We start from the raw sequence: 21,032 nt of genomic DNA on the forward strand, positions 1-21,032 counted from the left end.
TGCCTTATTCGAACCATCATCTTCCTCGCTGTCTTAGTTTGCTTAGGCTGCCATGATAAATGCCACAGACTGGATGGCTTCAACAACAGAACTGTATTTTCCCACCGTTCTGGAGGCTGGACGTCCAGATCAAGGGGCCAGCGATCGGTTCCTGGGGAGGGCCCCTCTTCCTGCAGATGGCTGCCTTCTCACTGTGCCCTCACAGGGGCGCTGTGGGAAGAGAAAGAGAGAGAGAACACAAGCTCTCTAGTATCTCTTCCAAGGGCACTAATCCTGTCGTGAGGACCCACCCTTAGGGCCTCACCTAAACTTAATTAGTTCCCAAAGGCCTCAAACCCTGGTGCTGTCACACTGGGGTTAAGGCTTTAGCATATGAATTTTGGGGGGATACCATTCAGTCCTTGCCAGTATCCTTCCTGGGGTCACTATTGTCTCAAAAGACACCTACAATACCTCAGTGTATCCTATTTGCTCTTGGGGTGAAAAGAACCCGGATGCCCTGGAAGGTTCTTTAGGAGACCTGCTGTAGGACTGTTGTGTAGGAAGGGCCTGGCCTATCCCAGCACACGGTGCAGGCAGCCTTCCTGGCACACATGACAGACCTCACTGGTCCAGTGCAGAAGGGAGACAGAATGATGTGTGTCCACCTTCTGCCTCTAGGACTTCTCAGTCACAGTTCCAGCACATTCCCTCTACATTGAAGGGCATGATGGGAGACCTCAGTTTTCAGGGAAGATGGCACTGCTAATGCCCATTCCCAGGCTGGTTCAGATTTAGATTGATGATGTTTGGCATTCGCAGGAGTGCTATCAGTGGTGGAGACTGGAACCCCTGGGGCGTGGCCCAGAGCCTTCCCAGCTGTCTTCTGGTAGTGGCTCAGTTAGTGGATTAAGGTACATCGACCTGTGTTCCAGCTCTAGCCCACCAGCTTTCCTGCCCCTGTGGGTTGTCTCTGTTTCTGGTGACCATTTGGAAGCTAAGAGGACCTGTGGGAGCCTCCAGCCTTGGGCCCCTTTGGCCTGCCTGACCGTGGTTCCCAGCTCCCAGGTGGCCCCGACTGTGGCCTCTGGAAGCTACTGCAGCACTGTTTGGACATGCTCGGGTTATGACAGCAGCCTGATTGTCTTGCCAATGGGTTTCAGCCCTGGCCAAGTTCACTGTGGATTCAATGAGACCAAAGAAATGACAATGGAACGTTCTTGGGGTGAAAGGGTTATTTATACCCAACTTTATTCCCACGGTGGCAGGTCAATCACTAGAATCCTATCCACTCAGAGCGAGTCTGCATGTAGCAAGGTGTCTCTGCCTCTGGGCCTCTCTGCCCCCACAGCCGTCTCAGTCTCTGTCCTCAATGCTGCCATCACTCCAGTCTCATCTCTGCTCTCCTGCAGCCATGCCACCATGTCTTCCAGAGCACTGGGCGGAGCTCTTTATATATAGAGTCAACAGTGATGTATTGCCCACACCTGTGTGGTGAGCTAGCTGACCAGGGCCAGGTGAGAATCCTGGCCGCAGGAACCTTCACTTTCTCCACATTGATGTAACTGTCCCTTTTCTCCTCCCGGTAGGTGAGAAAGGAGAGAGGGAGCTTTCCCAAACACACACTGCAAGGTGCGCCCGTGTTTAGAGTTAGAGTGTATGTGAGGTGTCCTCCTGTTTCATAATTTCCTTGCCACTGCTTTTCCCAGTCTCCCTCAGAGCAAACACACTGCTCTGTGTCCTGTCCCCTGAGGTGGGCCAGGGGTCGGGGTGCTTGCGGGGCAGTGATGACAGCAGGCACACAGTGACCTCTTGGGAGGACCTTTTGTGCTGCTCCCTCTTGGTGGATTGATGCCCTTCTTCATCCATTCTCTGCATCCCTGGTTTAGCAAATCCATCCCCTCCTTCTTGGCTCCTCCTGGGAGCTTCCCCCTTGTCATTAATAAGCCTCCATCCATCTGGAGGCTGAGGCCAAAGACCCAGGTGTCTCCTCTTGCTGTCTCCTCCCAAATCCATTCCAGTAGCTCTGTCTCTAAAATCTACCCTGAATCCCTCTATCCACCCCCTTGACTACTGCAGTCTGACCACTACTCACCTGCTCAGCTTAGTGTCTGGTGGGGCCTCCTTCCTGCTGACAGGGCTGAGGTCTGTGTCCCTCACAGGAGGCACCTGCTGAAAGCCACTGCAGGCCAGGGGGCCCCCTGCCTGAACCTTCAGGTACTGCATTGGCCCCCTTTGGTCAGATTACCTGCATTCAGAGAAAGTGGCTTTTCAACATGCTGGCTGGAACAGGGGGTAAGAGCCCCATATTTTCACTATGCAGATGGGGTCTGTGGATAAAATGAAGGTTTCTGTGGCCAGGATTCTCACCTGGCCCTGGTCGGCTAGCTCACTACACACGTGTGGGCAATACGTTGTTATTGACTCTATATAAAGAGCTCCGCCCAGTGCTCTGGGCGACCCGGTAGCACGGCTGCAAGGCTTCAGGAGAGCAGAGCAGAGACTGGAGTGGTGGCAGTGCTGAGGACAGAGACCCAGAGGATGGCTGTGCAGTCAGAGAGGCCCAGAGGCAGAGACCAGCTTGCTGCATGCAGACTCGCTCTGAGTGGATGAGATTTTAGTGACTGACCTGCCATCGTGGAAATAAGAGTTGGGTATAACCCTTTCACCCCAAGAGCATTCTATTGTCATTTCTTTAGTCACATTGAATCCCTAGCAAATTTGCCCAGGGCTGAAATCCATTGGCAAGACAGGTCACATAGATACAGCCTCTGCTAGCTGCTGCACATTCCCGCAAACCTCCGGGATTCATGCACTCAGTCCAGTGCTCCCTCTAATGGCACTTAATCAAAATGTGGGTGAGACACTAGTTCTCTCCCACCCTATTTCCACAGAGGAGGAAAGAATTTAAAACCTAGGCAAGGAATCTATTGTAAAGAACATAATTAACCACCAGCCAGAGATTTAGGGGTGGAAAATTCAACTTGTTTGAGTTTTAGAAGAAGTTTTCTTTAACTTGATTTCCAAGATGGCTTAGGGGGGAAAAAAATGACTATTTGGATTGGTTCCATTTTCCTGGGTTGGAATTAGTAATGCAGTTTGCAGCACCCCACAGGGATTCTGCGGAGAAGGGTGTGAGCAATCAGGACATTAAGAATCTTCTGAGGATACTATATGATTCTCCAAACAAGAGCGCTTCCCATGTCACAGGTTATTAGTGCAATTCACCTGTCATGGCAGAACCTTTCTGCTGGTCAAGCCATTGAAGAAGTTGGAGCACCCTTCCTGGCTGTTAGCGCCAGGCTGATCACACTTGCGGTGTGGGGACCAGCTCACAGAGGCTGACGACAGCTCTCAGATGGGGAGCTGGAAAGATGCCATTCCTGCCATTTCCCTGCAAGGTCTTCCTTGGGGGTCACTGCATCCGCTGGGGCTCAATCAAGTGCAGTGACCCCAGGAAAAGCAGGCACGTATTGGTGGTTGTGACAGCAGAGGCCAGGGTGCGGCAGATTTCAGGCATGGGTGTGTGTGACTTGGTCTCTCCTGTTTCTCATCTCTGTCTCCTTCTCCCCACCTTGACTCCCATGTGTTGGCTTCATTCACCTGCTCTTGTTATGGCAAGAGCAGCTGGCAGCACCAGGCCTCCCTCATTCCAGGTTCCATTGCTTCCAAAAGGAGAGGGCTTCTCTTCCCTAGTAGCTCGGCTCACCCATATATCCCCACAGCCACTCTGACTGGACCCATCCAGATCATGGGTCCATCCTGAAGCCATCCCTCTGGCCATGATATATGCAGTGGTCAGTCCTGGGTCCTAAAGCTGGCAATGGAGGCCAACATAAGCCACAAACCACTTAGGCTGGTTCTCGGGGGAGAGCTTCCCAGAGAAAACTTGGGGCTGAGTGGCTAAGACCTCAGACACAGCAAATATCTGTGCATCTTTAGCAAACTGAAATCAAAAATACATCAAGAGGATCATACAAGATGATCAAGTGGGATTCATCCCAGGGATGCAAGAATGGTACAACATTCGAAAATCCATCAACATCATCCACCACATCAACAAAAAGAAGGACAAAAACCACATGATCATCTTCATAGATGCTGAAAAAGCATTTGACAAAATTCAACATCCATTCGTGATAAAAACTCAACAAAATGGTATAGAGGGCAAGTGCCTCAACATAATAAAGGCCATATATGACAAACCCACAGCTAACATCATACTTAACAGTAAGAAACTGAAAGCTTTTCACCTAAGATCAGGAAAAAAACAGGGATGCTCACTCTCTCCACTGTTATTCAACATAGTACTGGAGGTCCTAGCCACGGCAATAGACAACACAAAGAAATACAAGGCATCCAGATTGATAAAGAAGAAGTCAAATTGTCACTATTTGCAGATGACATGATATTGTACATAAAAAACCCTAAAGACTCCACTCCAAAACTACTAGAATATCTCAATTCAGCAAAGTTGCAGGATACAAAATTAATACACAGAAATCTGTTGCTTTCCTATACACTAACGATGAACTAGCAGAAAAAGAAATCAGGAAAACAGTTCCATTCACAATTGCATCAAAAAGAATAACCAAGGAAGTGAAAGACCTATACTCTGAAAACTACAAAACACTCTTAAGAGAAATTAAAGAGGACACCAACAAATGGAAACTCATCCCATGCTCTTGGCTAGGAAGAATTAATATTGTCAAAATGACCATCCTACCTAAAGCAATCTACAGATTCAATGCAATCCCTATCAAAATACCAACAGCATTCTTCAACTAACTGGAACAAATAGTTCTAAAATTCATATGGAACCACAAAAGACCCCAAATAGCCAAAGCAATCCTGAGAAGGAAGAATAAAGCAGGAGGGATCTTGCTTCCCAACTTCAAGCTCTACTACAGAGCCACAGTAATCAAGACAATTTGGTACTGGCACAAGAATAGACCCATACACCAGTGGAACATAATAGAGAGTCCAAATATTAACCCAAACATCTATGGACAATTAATATACAATAAAGGAGCCATGGATATACAATGGGGAAATGACAGCCTCTTTAACAGCTGCTGTTGGCAAAACTGGACAGCTACATTAAGAGAATAAAACTGGACCACTGTCTAACCCCATACACAAAAGTAAATTTGAAATGGATCAAAGACCTGAATGTAAGTCATGAAACCATAAAACTCTTAGAAAAAAACATAGGCAAAAATCTCTTGGACATAAACATGAGCAACTTCTTCATGAATATATCTCCCTGGGCGAGGGAAACAAAAGCAAGAATGAACAAGTGGGACTATATCAAGCTGAAAAGCTTCTGTACAGCAAAGGACACCATCAACAGAACAAAAATACATCCTACAGTGTGGGAGAATATGTTCATAAATGACAGATCCGATAAAGGGATGACATCCAAAATATATAAAGAGCTCATGCACCTCAACAAATGAAAAGCAAATAATCCAATTAAAAAATGGGCAAAGAATCTCAACAGACACTTCTCCAAAGAAGAAATTCAGATGGCCAACAGGCACATGAAGAGATGCTCCACATACCTAATCATTAGAGAAATGCAAATTAAAACCACCTCACACCAGTAAGGATGGCTACCATCCAAGAGACAAACAAAAACAAATGTTGGTGAGGATGTGGAGAAAGGGGAACCCTCCTACACTGCTGGTGGGAATGTAAATTAGTTCAACCATTCTGAAAAGCAGTATGGAGGTTCCTCAAAAAACTAAAAATAGAAATACCATTTGACCCAGGAATTCCACTCCTAGGAATTTACCCTAAGAATGCAGCAGCCCAGTTTGAAAAAGACATATGCACCCCTATGTTTATCGCAGCGCTATTTACAGTAGCCAAGACATCGAAGCAACCTAAGTGTTTGTCAGTAGAAGAATGGATAAAGAAGATGTGGTACATATACACAATGGAATATTATTCAGCCATAAGAAGAAAAGAAATCCTACCATTTGCAACAACATGGATGGAACTAGAGGGTATTATGCTCAGTGAAATAAGCCGGGTGGAGAAAGACAAGTATCAAATGATTTCAGTTATCTGTGGAGTATAAGAATAAAGCAAAAACTGAAGGAACAAAACAGCAGCAGACTCACAGAACCCAAGAATGGACTAACAGTTACCCAAGGGAAAGGGACTGGGGAGGATGGGTGGGAAGAGAGGGATAAGAGGGAAAAGGGGCCTTACGATTAGCAGACATAATGTAGCGGTGGGTGCACAGGGAGGGCTGTACAACAAAGAGAAGACAAGTAGTGATTCTATAGCATCTTACTATGCTGATGGACAGTGACTGTAATGGGGTATGTGGTGGGGACTTGATGATGGGGGGAGTCTAGTAACCTTAATGTTGCTCATGTAATTGTAGATTAATGATACCAAAATAAAAAAAAAACAATCGATATAAAAACTAAAAAAAAAAAAAAATCAGTGCCCCTGAGCTTCTCTGTCTTTGCAGTCAGGTCCCTGCTCCCTTCAAATGCTCCCTTCTTACTTGAGCCACTGTGTCTTCTCTTCCTCCTTCCCTAGCTCCTCTTCCTCTTCCTCCTTGTCAGCAACACTTGTCCAGGGTTTATAAAAGTGCAGTTCTGCAGGCTGCAGTCAGCTCCTGGGAGCAGTGCACAAACACTTGTACACATTCTACACACCAGGCGCAAAGTGCTTGGCAGGTGACCCTCGCCAAATTGTCACAGCAATTTGTAGTACCGTTAGGTGCTAGGCAGCTTGGTGTGAACCCCCGCCCTGCCCGCTGTCTCGGGGTGCAGCCTTGGGCAGGTCACTTCCCTCTCTGAGTCTCTGTGTCCTCATCTGTCAAGTGGGAGCGATGTTGTGTGCTTCCCGGGGTTCTCGTGAGTACCAGTGAGCTTGTGTCGGGGAGCTCAGTGCCTGGTAGTCTGAGTGCTCAGTAGGCAGAGGTGCTCCTGGACTGCACAGCACATGTGGACACTGAGGCCGCCATGTCATTAGTCCGAGTCCCACAGCCAGTGGGTAGCTTAGCTGGGGCCTGAGCCCAGGCCGTCAGCTCCCAAGCCGAGTGCCTGCTCAGTTTGCAGTGTCGCCTCTTCGTCCAGCCTCCTGCCAGCTGCCTGTTCCTCATGGGAGGGCTTGCCTCAGAACACCGCGGTCGGTGCACGAGCAGGCTGTGGCATATCATCTCTGCGCAGCCACCGAGCTGGACCCTGAGCAGCTGAGGCAGAACGTTCAGAACAGTCATTGATGGGGGGAACTGGGCAGCCACCAGGATGGAGAACTGATTCTCTGTGGTGTTGGGGTGGGCTCCCCAAAAGAGTGAACCAGGAGCCATGTCTGCTGAGAGGAACAGGGGCCTGACAGGCAGTGAAAGGGAAGGCCTGGATGCCCTGCCCCCAGGGGGGCTATGTAAAGCTCAATAAGCTGAATAGATGCTCCTTGAATGGTGTTTGACCAGTGGGTTTAGCTGTCCTTAAATTGGTGACTGTTGCTAACAAAGGTTTGTGTTGTTCTTGTTTCCAGTGTGGAATCATTTTTTAGCTCTTTGGTGGTGCAGCCAGGAATCTCAGGAGCCCAAGACATGTAATTAAGTGGCTTCAGCCACTCCCGGTATGGCATGTACTTCAACAGATGTTTTCTTCGATGCAGAGCCTAAAAAATTTCACAGTAGCCAGGGGTGTGTGTGCGTGTGTGTGTGTGTGTGTTTGCAGAAAAAAGACAATAGTGTCATCAAGAATCTTGTTTGGAGTGACACTTTCAAAACTATCTTTTGAAATTACACTGAGTCTGTCATACTGGTATCACATTAGCTGCACATTAGCTGCAACAGGCTGAATTTTTATAATTATCTCCAACTCACTTCTCCTTCTCTCACCCATATTCTTTTATTTATTTATTTATTTGTTTGTTTGTTTGTTTTATTATTTTTATTTTGGTATCATTAATCTACAATTACACGAGCAACATTGTGGTTACTAAATTCCCCCCATTATCAAGTCCCCCCCACATAGCCCATTACCATCACTGTCCATCAGTGTAGTAAGATGCTATAGAGTCACTACTTGTCTTCTCTGTGCTATACTGCCTTCCCCGTGACCCCCCTACATTATATTTGCTAATCATAATGCCCCTTTTTCCCCTTCTCCCTCCCTTCCCACCACACCCCCCAGTCCCTTTCCCTTTGGAAACTGTTAGTCCATTCTTGCTTTCACCCATATTCTTAATGATCAGAGAGGTCTGCAGTTAGAGTAACCATCTGACTAGCTGATGTCCTCCAACATCTGGTAAACTGCAGGCGCAGAAATACACTGGGATGTTTGCAGTGACTGCTCTGGGAGCAGTGCAAGGGGATTTAGACCAAAGCCACCTTTGACCTCTCTGCACAGGTGAGGATTCTGGCCATAACCCTGTGGTTTAGGGCCACAGGCACCCTGTGCAGAGCCAGGCTCCACTCCCCAGTCCCATTCACATCTCTGTGTGTGTTCTCTGGCTTGAGGTGCTCAGATTCAGAACAGACATCTAAATACTTCGGTGAGGTGGACGTACACTCAGCCTTCGTGAGTCTAATACCGGCCAGCACTTATGCAGCCCCTTTTTTGCAGTAGGCACTGCTGCAGTGCTTCACCTGCACCACTCTCGTGCTTTACATGCTCCGCTCCAGGGCTTTATGTGCATTGACCCAAGCGTTTTACCTGCACTCTTCCAAGTGCTTGATGTGCACTGCTCTGGTGCTTTACACACTCTGCTCCTAGTGCTTTTACCTGCAGTCATTAATTTAACACCTGGTGACTGCTGTCTGAGAATAGTACCAGGGCCATGTTGTTGTCCCTCCCAAAGTAGCAGGTAAACACTGCAAGGGGTGTCTTTGTTGGTAATTCCCATCACGCCATGTGGCAGGAGGACAGTGTGTGCTCGGGCTTCCCTGCCAGGAGCCAAGTCCTCTGTACTGGCGTCATGCAATGTTTTTAACTATGATCTGCGCAAAAATTCACATGGCATCCAAAACAAAACTTCACAAACCAGTCTTGCTTTTCCTTTCTTTGTGAGGAACTCCAGTACTCTCCCTTCCATTCTCATTAACTAAAAAAGTGTTGGTCAAGACCTTCTACGCTGAACCCTCTCCGCTATGGGTCACAGCCTGCTGCATGAAAACCCTGCTCTGTAAACCCCTTCCCCCATCTCTTTAGCTCCTACTCCCTGAATAAAGAAAGCAACTGTTCACTTATTTCACTCCCCTTTATAGTTTCTTGTTTGATACTGGGTTTTCCTAGAACTACAAAGGAACAGATAAATTTTGAAGTTCTTCTAGAAATGAGTTTGTGTAAATAGATGTGTGCAGGCATGTGCTCAAGTGTGTGTGGCCACTGTTCCTCATTTTCGCTGAGTCCTTTAGAAACTGGAGTTTTGTGAGCCGGTTTCCTGACCCACAAGTACTAGCAGAGGTGGCCGGAGTTTGAATGACATGTTCAGGTGAGGGTTGAATTGAAGGATGTCCTGCTTTTCTGCTGCCGTGATGCTAGTTCTGCACAGTAGCCAGTGATGTCCAAGGTCATGATACGAATAAGAAAAAGGACTGCCATTTATTGAATGCTCACTGGTCGCTGTGTACCTGGCTACGTGTCAGACTCCCTCTGTATAGGATATACCATATTTCCTCACAACAATGCCCTAAGTGTGACAGTAAGCCACTTCTGTTAACCAAGCACGTGTCTGCTGGGCACCACGCTAAGACCTTTACATGTAACATTGTGTTAAATATTCTATAATCTTACAGGAAGGTATTATTATCCCTATTTTACAGGGGGAGAAACTGAGGCTCACAGAGGTTAGGAACCTGACTATGGCTGTGCAGTTAGTGAGTGAGTCTTAGGTTCAGGTGGGACTGCCCTTGAACAGCTCAGCTTTCCTGCCAACGATAGAATGCTGACCGAACACTTGTTGGGTTTTGTATGGCCATTTTTTTCCTCCCCTAAAACCATGGTATTGAGGTCCCTTTTGTTGTCATTAAAGGGGAAAGAAAGCCCACTCACAATTCTTCCTAATTTGTTTCTTCTGACAATTACTTTTTCTGCAAAAATCATTTCCTGTGTTGGTCTCATTCTCCCAAAACAGCATACATGATTTAGCTACCTGGTGTGCTCCGGCAACTGCCCCTTTCTGCAGGGGATTTGCAAAGTTGAATCGTAATGATGAGGAGACTGGTGAACACGCAGCCTCCCAGGGGAGTGAGAGAGCGAACAAGCGCATCCTAAACCCTGGTGCCCGAGAACTGCTGAGCAGGGAGTGGGTTTCTCCTTCACTGGCTTCTGGGTTTTCCCCTTCATTTCCCTTTAAAATGTTAGAGCGTATCAAATGAGCCCTCTCTCCCCCAAGGACTGTTTCAATCTCTTATATTTTTTGATCATTCATTGCTGTGGGTTGGTTGTTTTATTTGTACTTTTGGATGGTAGATTGAGTAGCGGTATCGATGATTAAGAGGTAAGGGAGTGTTTTATCTTTACACTTTATGCTAAATAGTCCACATAAACAAGGCTAAGAGCTCTCTGGCCAAAGCCAGCATTTTTAATGCTTGCCTCTGATCATTTTGTTGGCCTTCACCGACTAATTATAATCAGAACCGACCACGTGGTGTGCGTTATTTAGATCCAGCTGTAACGCCCGGATTTTGGCAGATGCAAATTTTCCAACTCAAGTGCTTTTGCCAGAAGTGACAAACCTCCTTTCCCAGAGTGTATCAGATGTTTATGGGGACGATGGCCTCCTGTCTCTGCCCTGCGCCACCTGGTCTTTTCTGCCAGGCCAGTGTTTCTCTGATACTTCCCTTCCTACTCTCTAGGTATGAGCATCCCCCGACCCAATATGGGTTTTTTTTGCTGTTATTATTGCATCCAGCCCCAGATAACTTCTCTCTCTCAGAAGTCCTGGCTTGCCTGTAAGATATGGGCAGCCTCCAGACACTTCTCTTAAAGAGATTCAACTTGTCTCTGTATGTTTCTGAAAAGCCCTTGCACATGTTAAACGTTTTGCTCTGCAAACATATGTCAGGGAATGTTTTCTTAGGCTTCAAGACTGTATTTCTTGGCCAGAGAGAAAGTGTAGCTTTTATACTTTAAAATCTGAAATCTCAGATTATCTTTACGTGATCAAGAGCTTGTTGGTTTAGTTCAGCCACATCTTCAAGATTGCAGCTCCTATTAAATTTTCAGTTCTGCCCTTCTGCTATTTCACTTGGGCTCCCCAACCTGTCCCTGGTACCTTGTATTCAGAGCTGGCAGTCATGGTCAGTCCCTTCTTGATCAAAGGTTTTAGAGCATCCCAGGTGGTGAGCAGAATTAGGGAGAACCAAGAAGTGAAGGAGAGTATTTGCACTGTAATCGGTGCTGGCTTCTGGGGAGGAAGACAGAAGAAGACAGAGTTTGGAGCAGAAACTAAAAACCAAAAAACCTGCATTTTCTTCCTGCTTTTTCCCGAGCAGTGTTATTTTCAGACTCTTTTGAGCTGGGATCCTTGGTTGTATTATGGAGACAAACCAAATAGCATATTCTAAGATCTTTCCCATCTGAGATAGAGAATTGTTTACAAATGCTTCAGTTTAAGGGCTTATCCTATGAAACAATTGGGGGGCTTTTTATTATTATATTCATTTATTAGGAAAATGGAGAGGCAGGTTCTGAAACAATCATCCAAAAGCTTAAATGAGGTTTTTTTCTTTTTATAAAAAGCAAAATTGAATGGGCTGCGATTGTAAACAATGGTGGGAACAGGTGGTGGTTGCCTGTTAGCCCGGCCTGCATCCGGGTGTAGGCTGGCCTTTGGTTAGTTAGCTGCTGTTTGAACAACAGACCCAGATCATGGTGGCAGGAATGTGCAAGGCCTGGGCAACTGTGGAGGTCAGGAACCAAGTCATTTGTCCAGAGGGGCAATGCCTGGCAGATAAAATGAAACTGATAAGAACTCATCCGTTAGGGGCCCAGATCACTGGATGCTCCATCTTTCTTGTGAACCTTGCAGGTGGGGTGTTTGGGGGTGAGAGGTAAGTGGAAACCTGAACAGATATCACCAGGCTTTTGGGGGTTTTGGTGTTGGATTATTTAAGCCAGAACCTCAGTGTGTAGTAGTCTAAAGGGAAATAAGTTGATCATTGAAGAAAGGCTTTACACATTACAGCTGGGCAGGCTCAGCCAAACAGCACATGTCAGCCCAACAATGGAAAGAAGGGGCAGGAAGGAGTGAGCAAACCCCTTTTTTCCATTGAAAATTTACAGTTTATTTTCCTGATATAATTATTAATTGAAAAAGCACATTAATTTCCAGTCATTTCCAAAGATGGGGTGGAGGTGAACTATGTGAATCAAGGTGATAGCACAGTAGTGTTCACCTCACAAGGCTGAGTCAGATTACCTTTGGTTGACCTTTGCTATGCACTCACCTGAGTACATCACGCTACACAATGTGGATCTAATTCATAGTATTCATTGCATGAGCCAAGGAGTTGAAATCAGCCTCAGGTGAGGAAACACTGTCGCTCTGCTGTTTCTGTAAAAGAGGAGTTTGTAATCGACACACAGGTGAAAACGCTCAGAAGATGCACATTGGAAATGCGATGTATGAGGATTATGCAGCCGTCTTTGCCCAGCTCATCGAAATGGGACATCTCAAGGTTTGTCACTGACACAGAAAACTGGAATATTTCTCTTTACTATTTTCCAGTGAGTAATTTAACTGCAAACCCACTTCACAGGGCTGTTTTTCTCTTTAAAACATTTAGTACCATAGCTCTTTACTATACATGAGGATTAAATTGCTGATTACATTTTGACGTTACATTGGTCCTTCCTTTTCCATGGCTTTGCTTTCCATGGTTTCAGTTATACATGGTCAACCACAATCCAGAAGCAGAAAGAATTCCCCTTTGGACTGGTCTTACTGGTGTCAGAAGGTCAGTAAGTAGCTTAATGCTGTGACACAATGCCTACGTCATTCACTCACTTCATCTTATCACCTGGGCATTTTATCTTCTCACAGCATCACAAGAAGACTGAGCACAGTGCAATCTGATATTTTGAGAGAGAGAGACCACATTCATGTAAATTGTGTTACAGCATATTGTTGTAATTGTTTTATTATTAGTTGTTAATCTCTTACTGTGCCTAGTTTATAAACTAAACTTTATCACAGGCATATATGTATAGGACAAAACATAGTGTGTGTGTGTGTGTATATATATATATATATATATATATATATATATATATATATATAAAGGGTTTGATACTATCTGTGGTTTTGCATCCACTGGGGTCTTGGGATGTTCCCTGCAGATAATGGGGGAACTACAGTATACACTGTTACATACTGTATACTATCCTGAATGAATTACAGGATCAACAAAATTGCATAATGTCTGAGGAAATGAATAAAGGGCTCCTACTTTAGCAGCTGTCTCTTCACCTCCCTCGGGGCCCCACTGTTTCATTGTTCCTGTCCACGATAAGAACAGAGGCTTATACCCCAGAATGACAGCTACTGACATGATGTACAAGGAAGGTGAGCTCCCAGGTGACCCTCTCCTGCTCTCACTTGCACTTCCTGCCTGCTTCCCACTCCACACATGGAGAGCCTGACCTAACTCACCAAAACGGTGAAGACAGAGAAGACATTCCGATTCTGAAGCCTGATTTAGAGTCTTTTGTGTAGAATGCAAGAAGACGTTGCAGATGGCCATTCACGAATATGCACTGTTGTTTGCTCCCAGCTTCTGGTATCTCCTAGGAGGAGGCGGTTTTGCCGAGTTTTTTTGTCTTGGACTTTCTGGCTCCCTGAGGGCATGTTGAGGCTCTCTCTCATGGCCCTGAGCCACCAGCCTGGTGTTGGTGCCCAGGAGGCCCCTGATGTGTCCTCAGGATTGGCTGGGTGGGCTGGTTTGCTTGGGCCACTGTGCCACACAGAGAGCGGCTTAAACAGCAGACATGGATGGTCTCACAATTCCAGAGGCTGCAAGGCCGAGGTCAAGGTGTGGGCAGGGTTGGTACATCCTGGGGGCTGTGAGGGACAGTGTGCTCCCGGCCCCTCCCTTGGCCCATAGGCAGCCATCGTCTGTGTCCAAATTTCCCCTTTTTATAAGGACACCAGTCATTTGAATTAGGGCTGACCCTAATAGCTTCATTTTAACTTGACTACGTTACTAAGTCTCCAAATAAGGTTATGTTCACATATGAATTTTGGTGGGATTCAATTCAACCTATAACATTTGGTGAAGGCAGGCCATACCTGTGAGCTCCACTGGCCATCCCAGCCAAGGCCAAGGCAAGACAAAGAAACAGGAGGGAGGAGAAGGGAGAAAAAGAGAGAAGAAAGAGCAGAAGAGACGTGGGAAGGTGACTTTCTGGGGGAGGGGCTGATCTCACCTGCCCCTTTGTGTCTACTGACCACCACGGCGGCTGCAGGAATGGGCTGCAGGTGGGTTTGTGAGGGTTGTAACTGCATCTCCCAGGGGTGATTGAGGCCCTCGCTACCTTGCCCTGGAAGGCTCCTCGTGTGTCAAGTGTTGCTGAGAGCAGCGGCTTCGGCCCAACTCTTATGAAGTGTTGCCAGGCATTTAAAACACTGGCAATCTCCGTTTGCTTGGCTTCCTTGTAAGCTTCTAAATGTGTGTGTCCTTGTTAAGGGGTAATGTTCTAAATAAAGACACTTACTAAGGGAGATTTAGTCTTAGGGAAGAAAATCTTTACTAAGTGTGAGATGAACAAAGCATAGACCCCAGACTCTGACAGGGGTCATTAGGAAATGGGTCTGGCAGATTTCAGGAACCCTCTGGGGGGTCGGATCACTTCTTCCACCCACTGCTGTCCTTATGGCCCTGTCTTCTAGGCATTTGCTTTTACATTGGATACCTCCCATGTGCTGGGAGGAACACCAGGAAGGAGGAGGAATTTGAGTTCTCATTACTGAGGGAGTGACTGGCTTTCCTGCCTTGTCTGTGTTCAGCCTGACATTCTGTCAGTCACCCAGACCTCTCCCCTTCTGAATCACAGTGTCTTGCCAATGGGTTTCAGCCTGGGCAAGTTCACTATGGATTCAGGGTGACCAAAGAAATGACAGTAAAACGTTCTTGGGGTGAAAGGATTATATCCAGTTTTATTGCCACTGGCAGGTCAGTCACTAAAATCCTTTTCACTCAGAGCGAGTCTGCATGCAGCAAGCTGGGTATCTACCTCTGGGCCCCTCTGCCCTCACAGCTGTCCTCTGGGCCTCTCTGCCCACACAGCCATCCCACATAGCCGTCCTCTGGGCCTGTGTCCTCGGCGCTGCCACCACTCCAGCCTCTGCTCTGCTCTCCTGCAGCCTTGCAGCTGTGCCACCATGTCATCCAGACCACTGGGTGGAGCTCTTTATATAGAGTCAACAGCCATGTATTGCCCACTTGTGTGTAGTGAGCTAGCCGACCAGGGACAGGTGAGAATCCTGGCCACAGGAACTCTCATTTTATCCACACACAGTAACTGCTTGTGTGGGCAGGTGTGTCACCCCCAGATCCTCCACCTGATCCCTGAGAACATGGGCTGCACAGAAGGCACAGCTCTTCACGGAACCAAACAGCATCCCCTCCACCCCCATACAGAAAAGCATCAATAACTCTGAAAGTAAAATAAAGGGCTTTTGTCTTGCTTGAGGATTTCAACCCAGGGCAAGTTCACTATGGATTCAGTGAGACTGAGGAATGACAACTGACCCTTGTTGGGTTAAAGGGTTTATACCTGGCTTTATTCTCACATGGTGGTGGGTTGAGCACTAGGATCACATCTGCATCTGCATCTGCATCCAACAGTCTGCAGGTCCATAATCCACCTTCGTCTCTGCCTCTGCCTGGAGCACTTGGCAGAGCTCTTTATACAGTGACTTAGTCAATAATAGCTTATTGCCTATGGGTGTGGGAGCAGTAGCTTAGCAGTAGGTCAATTACATCATCAAGTAGTTTCGGGTCAGGTGAGGAGTCTGGCCATAGGAACTTTCATTTTCCCCACAGCTTTGCATTTTAGTGGAGGCAGGCCTGGGAAGTAGCCGGAACAGCATTTCTGATGTCAGCACAGATTTGTCCCCTGCAGCTCCTTTCTGCTCTCTAGGTTTGCTTGGTGTGGATAATGGGGTTTTAATATTCACAAGGTTCGGATACCAAGGGAGAACCTGCTGGATAAGTGAGTGGTTTGCTTTTTAACTCACGTTTACAATGCATATGATCTTATCACTCTCCCAAGCTAAGCCTGGCTCCTGGGTCTCATGGGCTGCATGTCCATGCTGTGTTCTAACCACACTTACAGTTTATTGACAACTCATTGGAAAATGTAGATAAGCAAATACAAACAAACTAAAGTTATCCAAAATGCTGTTACCCAGACATAATGATTGTTACCTTTTAATGTATAGCTCTCTTTTTTCCATGTTGATACATCAACAGAGAGATGTTTGATTTTTACTGAATGAGATCCATTTATAAATTCTATATTTTATAACTTATAATTTCTGTTTAACATTATATGTCAAATTATTTTTATGCAACAATAAATACACATGCATTACCATTTTTAATACTGTCATAATGCACTTGAATAAATTATCTGTAATTTATGTAATCAATCCCTTATTGCTGGGCACTTAAGTTGTTTCTTTAAAATTGTTTTGCTATTATAAACCAATTAATGTTATTGCCTCTTTTGTGGGTGGCAAGAGATAAGGTACTGTCTTTCAGCTTTGGGGCTGTTATAACCAGCACTGCTTGGATGGATAATGTCACAGAAGTGCTCAGTGTTTTTCCTAGCATCCTGCAGTGAGGCCAAGGTGTGTTAAACAATGGGGGAAAGGTTCTCTATTCTGGGGGGGAGCTTCAGGTGTTCACAGTGCCCTTTGCAGAGGCTAAGAAACACCAATTGCCTTTATTTCTCTCAGCAGCATTTCATGTGTCCAGTAGAAATCCTGAACTGCACTGATATTTAAATCTGTAAAAGCAAACAATCAAGTTTTACATAATAATCACTGTCTCCCTGTTTTCCTGCATATTTTCCTTTAACACTTCACTCCTTTTTATTGCCTGCAAGTTCTTGCCAGCAGATAAATGTCATAGATGCCAAAAGTTTAAGAAAAATGTTTGGGAAACAAACTTAAAATGGACCAAATTCTGTTTTTTAAACTTTTTCTCTCTGAATTGGTAGGAAATAAAATGGAAACAACAAGGCATCTTCCCAGTCATTCTGGTGCATGGTGAAGCCCCCAGGCCCCTTCAGGAGCTACCATTGTGCAGGACAGCTGGTCTGAGGACCACTAGCCTTCCCCAGAGGTGCCTGTACATTTTAAGGCCACTTGTCAGCATCACTGCCTTCTGGAAGGTGGAGAAAAGGACAGGAGCCATAGTTGTGGGGCTCCCCATGTCTTGTCCACCCTACTGAGGTATTAGTGGCCTGGCCAGTTTTCTGCTAGAAGCTGTACACATTAGCTCAGCTTTCATTCAGTGTACTAGAGATTAGGAAGTCAGATTCAACCAGAAAGGAAAATGATAGTGAGATCTATAGTCTGCAGAAGGTATGAGAATATGTAGAATTTTCTTTGATAATCACAATTTGATTTTAAAGCCATCCCATTAGCATTTAAGCTCCATCCCATATATGACAGAATGGCACTGGCAACACAGGTTGTTTGAAGGAGGAACCCCATTTTGGGGATGTTGATAAAAATGGAACAGTAAGGTTACATGTTCAGGGAAATCCCTATCAATATTCCAGAAATTGAGAAATTGATCCCCAGGTTCATGTGGAAATGCAGAAGACTCAGAATAGCCACAACAATCTTGAAAAAGAAAAATAAGGTAGGAAACTCACACTTTTGATTTGAAAATTGACTACAGATGTACAGTAATCAAGACAATGGTATTACACTGGATCTCTCTGACAGCAGGTAGGAGGCAAAAGAAAAGAAAACAACCCAAATACAGTGTGGTATTGGCCTAAGGATAAATCTGTGGACAGTGGATTAGAATGGAGAGCCTAGAAATAAATCCTTACATTTATGGTCAATTGATATTTAACAAGGGTGACAAAACAATTTAGTGGGGAAAGAGTAGTTTTTTCAACAAATGGTGCTGGAAAAACTGGATATCCATATGCAAACGCACTAAGTTGGACTTTTATCTCATCCCATATATAAAAATAACTCAAAATGGATCACAGATCTAAATGTAAGAGCTACACCTATAAAAGTCTTAGAAGAAAACAGGTATAAATCTTGGTGACCTTGGTTTAAGCAATGATTTATTATTAGATGTAACACCAAAGCACAGGCAACCAAAGAGAAAGATAAATTATCAAAATAAACTTTTGTGCTTGAAGGAACATGTTTAAGAAAGTGAAAGGACAGTCCACAGATTGGGAGAAGATATTTTCAAATTGTAAATGTCATAAGAGTCTAGTATCCAGAATATAAAAGGAACAATTATAGCTGAACAATACAAAGCCAAAATGGCCCAATTAAAAAAAAATAGGCAAAAATCTGAGTAGACATTTCCCCAAAGAAGATATAAAAATGGCTAATAAGCATATGAAAAGATGCTCAACGTCATTGTCGTTAGGGAAATGCCAACCAAAACCACAATGAAATGCCTTTTTGCACTCATTTGGGTGGTTATAATAAAAAATACAGACAATATCAAGTGTTGATGATGATGTGGAGAAACTGGAACCCTCATACATTGTTGGTGGGGATGTAAAATGGTGTGGTTGACTTGGAAAAGAGTTTGGTACTTCCTCCAAAATTTAGAGTTTTCCTATGACCCAGCAATTCAACTCCTAGGAATGTATGAAAACATGGTCCACGTGAGAATTGGACACATATGTCCACACAAAACTTGTACACAAATGTTCATATCATAATTATTCATAATAGCTAAAAGGGAAACAACTCAACTACCCGTCAATGGATGAATGGATAAACACAAGTGGTATATCCATACAATGGAATATCATTTGGCTGTGAAAAGGAAGGAAATACTGACACATGCTACAACTTGCATGAACCTTGAAAACAATGTGCTAAGTGAAAGAAGCCAGACACAAAAGCAGCATATTATATGGCTCCATTTTTGTGAAATGTCCAGAATAGACAATCCACAGAAATAGAAAGTAGATTAATGGTTCCGGGGAGCCTGGAAGGTGGAGCATATGGGAGTGACTGCTTATGTCATGGGTTTATTTTGGGGCTGATGACATGTTTTGGAATTGGTTAGTGGTAATGGTTGTAAAACTTTGTGAATGTACAAAAACCATTGAACTGTATACTTTAAAAGGGGGAATTTCATGGTATGTGAATTACATCTCAACAAAAAAGTGGACTGATGTGTGGTCTTCACCCACAAGCTCTAGTGTTGGCTTAAGGCTGGTGGTCCTCATGTCTTCCTTTGTCAAGGGCCATTGCCAAGTTGCAGGTTGGTAGTGGCAAAAAACCTGCTTTTACTTTCCATGAGTTATGCCTTTGTCAGCATCTCCTGGAGAGGCCTTTTCCCCACGTTCCTACACTGATGTTTCATGAGGAAGGTTCCAGGATGTGGAGACCCATGAAACCTCCCTGTGTGTGCAGCTGGGAGCTCCCTGGCCTTATTTCAAGTGGTGCCATGTTCTTTTGTTTTGCTAACCCCATCTCTTTTTTCCTCTGCCTCCCCCAACACCCAGGTTCGGTTCTATGGCTCCAGATGGCCAGTACCACTCCCCTATTAAGAACAAGAGTGCACGGTTCAATGCAATGCTGGCAGTGCTCACCCCTTCGAGATTAGCTGTGACTTTCCAAGCTATGGGTCCCATGAAGGTACTTGACTCTAATTTTAATTTACCTCACTGTTTGTTCTCTTCCAGGTGTGGGTAACAATTTCAGGAGCTGAGCTTCCAAGCCCCAGTTGGTGTAGTGTGGCTGGGCTTACTGTTGAGATACTAAGGTGGCCACTTGGCCATACCCAGGGAACATTTCTGCACCCTTCTTACTGTAGGATCCCATCCATCTGCATCCCCGGTGTGCTGTGGATGATGGTGAGTGGAACATAGGGATTGTGGCAGAAGCCCCACAAAAGGTGACCCTGGGAGAATGGGTCATTCAGAACAATTACGTCTGCTGGGAGAGCAGCTAAGAGCTGCCTCATGTGGGTACAGGTCGGCCTGCCTTGGTGGAGTTCACTGGGGAACGCTGATGCTCCCGTGGCTGTATGGGGTGAGGCATTCAGCATCACAGGTTGGAGTCCAGGAGGCTGGATCTCCAGAGGCCAGCTCTGCACGTCCCTTCCCTCTTCCCCCTCCCAAATATTGGTTTGCAAAGAGAAGCCAGAAAAGAAAATTCTGGAAGGCCCCCTTCCTCCTCTTCAGAGCCTAGCTCTGTCTGCCTTTTGAGCCCTCTCTGTCTCTGCATGGGAGAAAAGCTTGCTTTCAGCTCCACTGAGCTTGGTGAAGCTGGAAGAAAAATTAAGATACCATAAATACACATTTGTGGCCAGAATCCAGCTTTTCCATCAAGGAGGAATAAATTTCATTCACCTGACTCCTGGCCTGACATCAGCACACAGTTGTCTGAATAGCAGGAAAATCCTTTACTCACTTCTGCTGGGTCTGTCCCGCCTCACAGGAAGCCTGCCTGACATGAGCTTCCCCAAGTGGTGCCCTTTGCACCCTTGGCACAGCTGTGACGCTGCACACACCCATGCTCTGAGCGGAGTCAGTGTCCCTGCACCTGCCACGGGAGCTGCTTCCTGTGCCTGTGGCTCGGTGGCTCTTTAGAGGGCCGGGGAGGGTGTTCAGTTGTGCAGTCCCACCTCAGGAGGGGCTCATCTGGTCCCCTGAGCTGAACTGGGCAATAAACGAATGAGGCCTAGTGATGAAGGCTTAGGGGTGAGGCCAAGACGCTAGGCCAGGGTCATGGTGCTGAGGACACCTTCTTCAAGTCTGTAAGAGAAACCACTGCAGCCATTTGCAGGACTCTAGAAAGAGGGAAGAGGAGGGAAGTCAGAAGAGCCTAGAACTGCACTGCAGAGA

The 21,032-nt window shown here is 45.7% G+C and overlaps 1 protein-coding gene across 1 annotated transcript in view; it reads left to right on the forward strand.

The window, feature by feature from the left end:
* Nucleotides 1–21,032, forward strand: part of ACOXL (acyl-CoA oxidase like) — a 315,801-nt gene that overhangs the window by 10,832 nt on the left and 283,937 nt on the right. The window contains 9 exon segments of the mRNA XM_057496991.1: nt 7,501–7,587; nt 8,273–8,313; nt 8,315–8,363; nt 12,525–12,543; nt 12,546–12,629; nt 13,429–13,524; nt 16,101–16,133; nt 16,136–16,172; nt 19,689–19,821. Coding sequence (XP_057352974.1) covers nt 7,501–7,587; nt 8,273–8,313; nt 8,315–8,363; nt 12,525–12,543; nt 12,546–12,629; nt 13,429–13,524; nt 16,101–16,133; nt 16,136–16,172; nt 19,689–19,821 — 579 coding nt within the window.

The sequence above is a fragment of the Manis pentadactyla genome, chromosome 2, assembly GCF_030020395.1.
Source record: "Manis pentadactyla isolate mManPen7 chromosome 2, mManPen7.hap1, whole genome shotgun sequence".
In the NCBI taxonomy this organism is placed as follows: Eukaryota; Metazoa; Chordata; class Mammalia; order Pholidota; family Manidae; genus Manis; species Manis pentadactyla.